Here is a 2,208-nt window from a genome sequence, read left to right on the forward strand (position 1 = left end):
TTTAATGGAAGTTTGATGCAACAACAGGGGTAACTTAATGGAAGTGTGATGCGACAACAAGCGTGATTTAAGGGAAGTGTGATGCAACAGCAAGCGTGATATAATGCAAGTTTGATTTCGATTTCAACCTAAGCAAGCAAACATGCAGTATTCTCTAATAGATAATCAGTAAGAAATACAATGAAACCGCAGTTAAGCCTGTGAAATGCAAGACTTTCGCACACTAAGTTACAGTTAAAGAACACGGCAATATAATTTTGTGTTGCCTATGTAAAGGTCGTTATTAGAAAACGCGGCGAAATAATCATCCCAATTCGCATCAGCTGTTTACCCAAAGAAAAACATCACAATACCTCTATTACTGTAATTGAATAAATTTACGCAAAAACAAGATTTTGCTATCAGTATTTTAGAGGAAGAGGAAGATACTTTAGAGGTGCGACCAACTACACAAGACCTACTGCTGACAGAAATAGTAAAGATAATCGTCAAAGAAATCCTGTGGATATGAATGGAGAAATATCGAGATGTAACATTTGTGGATCTGTGTTTTATTGGCAAAGAGATTGCCCAGACTCATACGAAAATAGAAAGAAAAAGAAAGAGGAAGTGAATGTAACGTTGTATACAGAGGTAATGGATGTATTTATGGGTGAAACATTGAGCGCTGCTGTTCTGGATTCAGGCTGTTCAAAAACTGTTTGTGGAGAAAGTTGGCTGAAAGAATATTTAGAGACATTGAGTGATAATGAACTTAATCATGTCACAGAGTCACAAAGTAATACAATATTTAAGTTTGGAGATGGAAATGAAATGAGATCTATTAAACAAATGAAATTGCCAGCCAGAATTGGAGATACTAATATCAATATTGTAACAGATGTTGTGAAAGGATATTTGCCACTACTTTTTAGTAAAGATGCCATGAAGAAAGCAGGCACAAAAATTGATTTTTCAAAGGACACAATAGAAATTCTGGGAATGAAGCAAAAGGTGTTTCTCACATCCTCGGGACACTATTGTATCCCTATAGGCAAAAGAAAATTTGAATTTGATGATATTTCAAGTGTGGATGCGGAAGAAATAGTTTTGTATTCAAAGAGTTTCGCTATGAAAAATTAAGCCGAAAGATTAAAAGACATCGTTAAACTTCATAAACAGTTTAGTCATCCGCCACCAGAACGTTTAAAGAAGTTACTTCGGGATGCAGGTGTTGAGGATAAGAAGTTACATACATTGATTGACCATATATCACAGAAATGCGAGACATGTTTCAAGTACAAGAAACTATCCCTAAGACCTATGGTGGGTTTGCGTATGTCCAATGATTTTAATGACTGTGTAGCAATGGACCTAAAAGAGTGGACAGATGGCAATACAAAAACATGGTTTTTACATTTAATTGATACTTTTACAAAGTATAGTGCTGCTACTGTCATACATAGCAAACGAAAAGAAGTGATTGTCAAAAAGATATTTGAAATCTGGATAGGAACATTTGGCTGTGCAGGGAAGTTCATGGTTGACAATGGAGGGGAGTTCGATAACAGTGAATTCATTGATTTCTGTGAAAATTTTAACATTAGGGTTGTGACCACTGCTGCAGAGAGTCCATGGAGTAACGGAATAGTTGATAGGCATAATGCTATCATTGGAGAGACTGTTCGGAAATTATGAATGATCAAAACTGTGAGTTAGAAGTGGCTTTAAGTTGGGCAATTAGTGCAAAGAACTCACTTGCAAATTACAATGGCTACAGTCCAAACCAATTACTTTTTGGCAAGAACCCCAATATACCATGCATATTGACAAATAAGCCACCTGCAATGGAAAGTAAAACTGCTAGTCAAGTAGTAGCGAAAAATTTAAATGCTATGCATGCAGCAAGACGGGCATATATCGAAAACGAGTCATCAGAAAAGATACGACGAGCTTTGAGACATCAAATTAGACCTTCTGGAAATGTGAAATACATGAATGGCGATAAAGTCTATTATCGGAGAAAAGACGACAAACATTGGCATGGCCCAGGTACAGTTATAGGTTTTGAAAGTCAGCAAGTTTTGGTAAAACATGGAAGTCGATACATTCGTGTGCATCCATGTAATTTAATGCATGAGAAAGGTCAAGAGAGAATAGTTTCTGATGACACACCGAAACCTGAAACAAACACAGAACAGTTTATGAAACATCTTGCACCAGAAGATG

The 2,208-nt window shown here is 36.4% G+C and overlaps 1 protein-coding gene across 1 annotated transcript; it reads left to right on the forward strand.

The window, feature by feature from the left end:
- Positions 1–507: 507 nt before the first annotated feature.
- Positions 508–1,677, forward strand: LOC130629827 (uncharacterized). The gene is made up of 2 exons (XM_057443189.1): positions 508–1,086; positions 1,162–1,677. The coding sequence occupies exons 1-2, from the start codon at positions 508–510 to the stop codon at positions 1,675–1,677; spliced, it is 1,095 nt and encodes a 364-aa protein (XP_057299172.1).
- Positions 1,678–2,208: the final 531 nt, after the last annotated feature.

Source organism: Hydractinia symbiolongicarpus, chromosome 2 (genome assembly GCF_029227915.1).
Source record: "Hydractinia symbiolongicarpus strain clone_291-10 chromosome 2, HSymV2.1, whole genome shotgun sequence".
Lineage (NCBI taxonomy): Eukaryota > Metazoa > Cnidaria > Hydrozoa > Anthoathecata > Hydractiniidae > Hydractinia > Hydractinia symbiolongicarpus.

Coding starts and splice junctions, on each gene's coding strand:
- LOC130629827 (XM_057443189.1), top strand. CDS start 508: ATGAATGGAGAAATATCGAGATGTAACATTTGTGGATCTGTGTTTTAT. Junction 1,087..1,161: donor GTGTGGATGCGGAAGAAATA/GTTTTGTATTCA, acceptor CTTCATAAACAG/TTTAGTCATCCGCCACCAGA.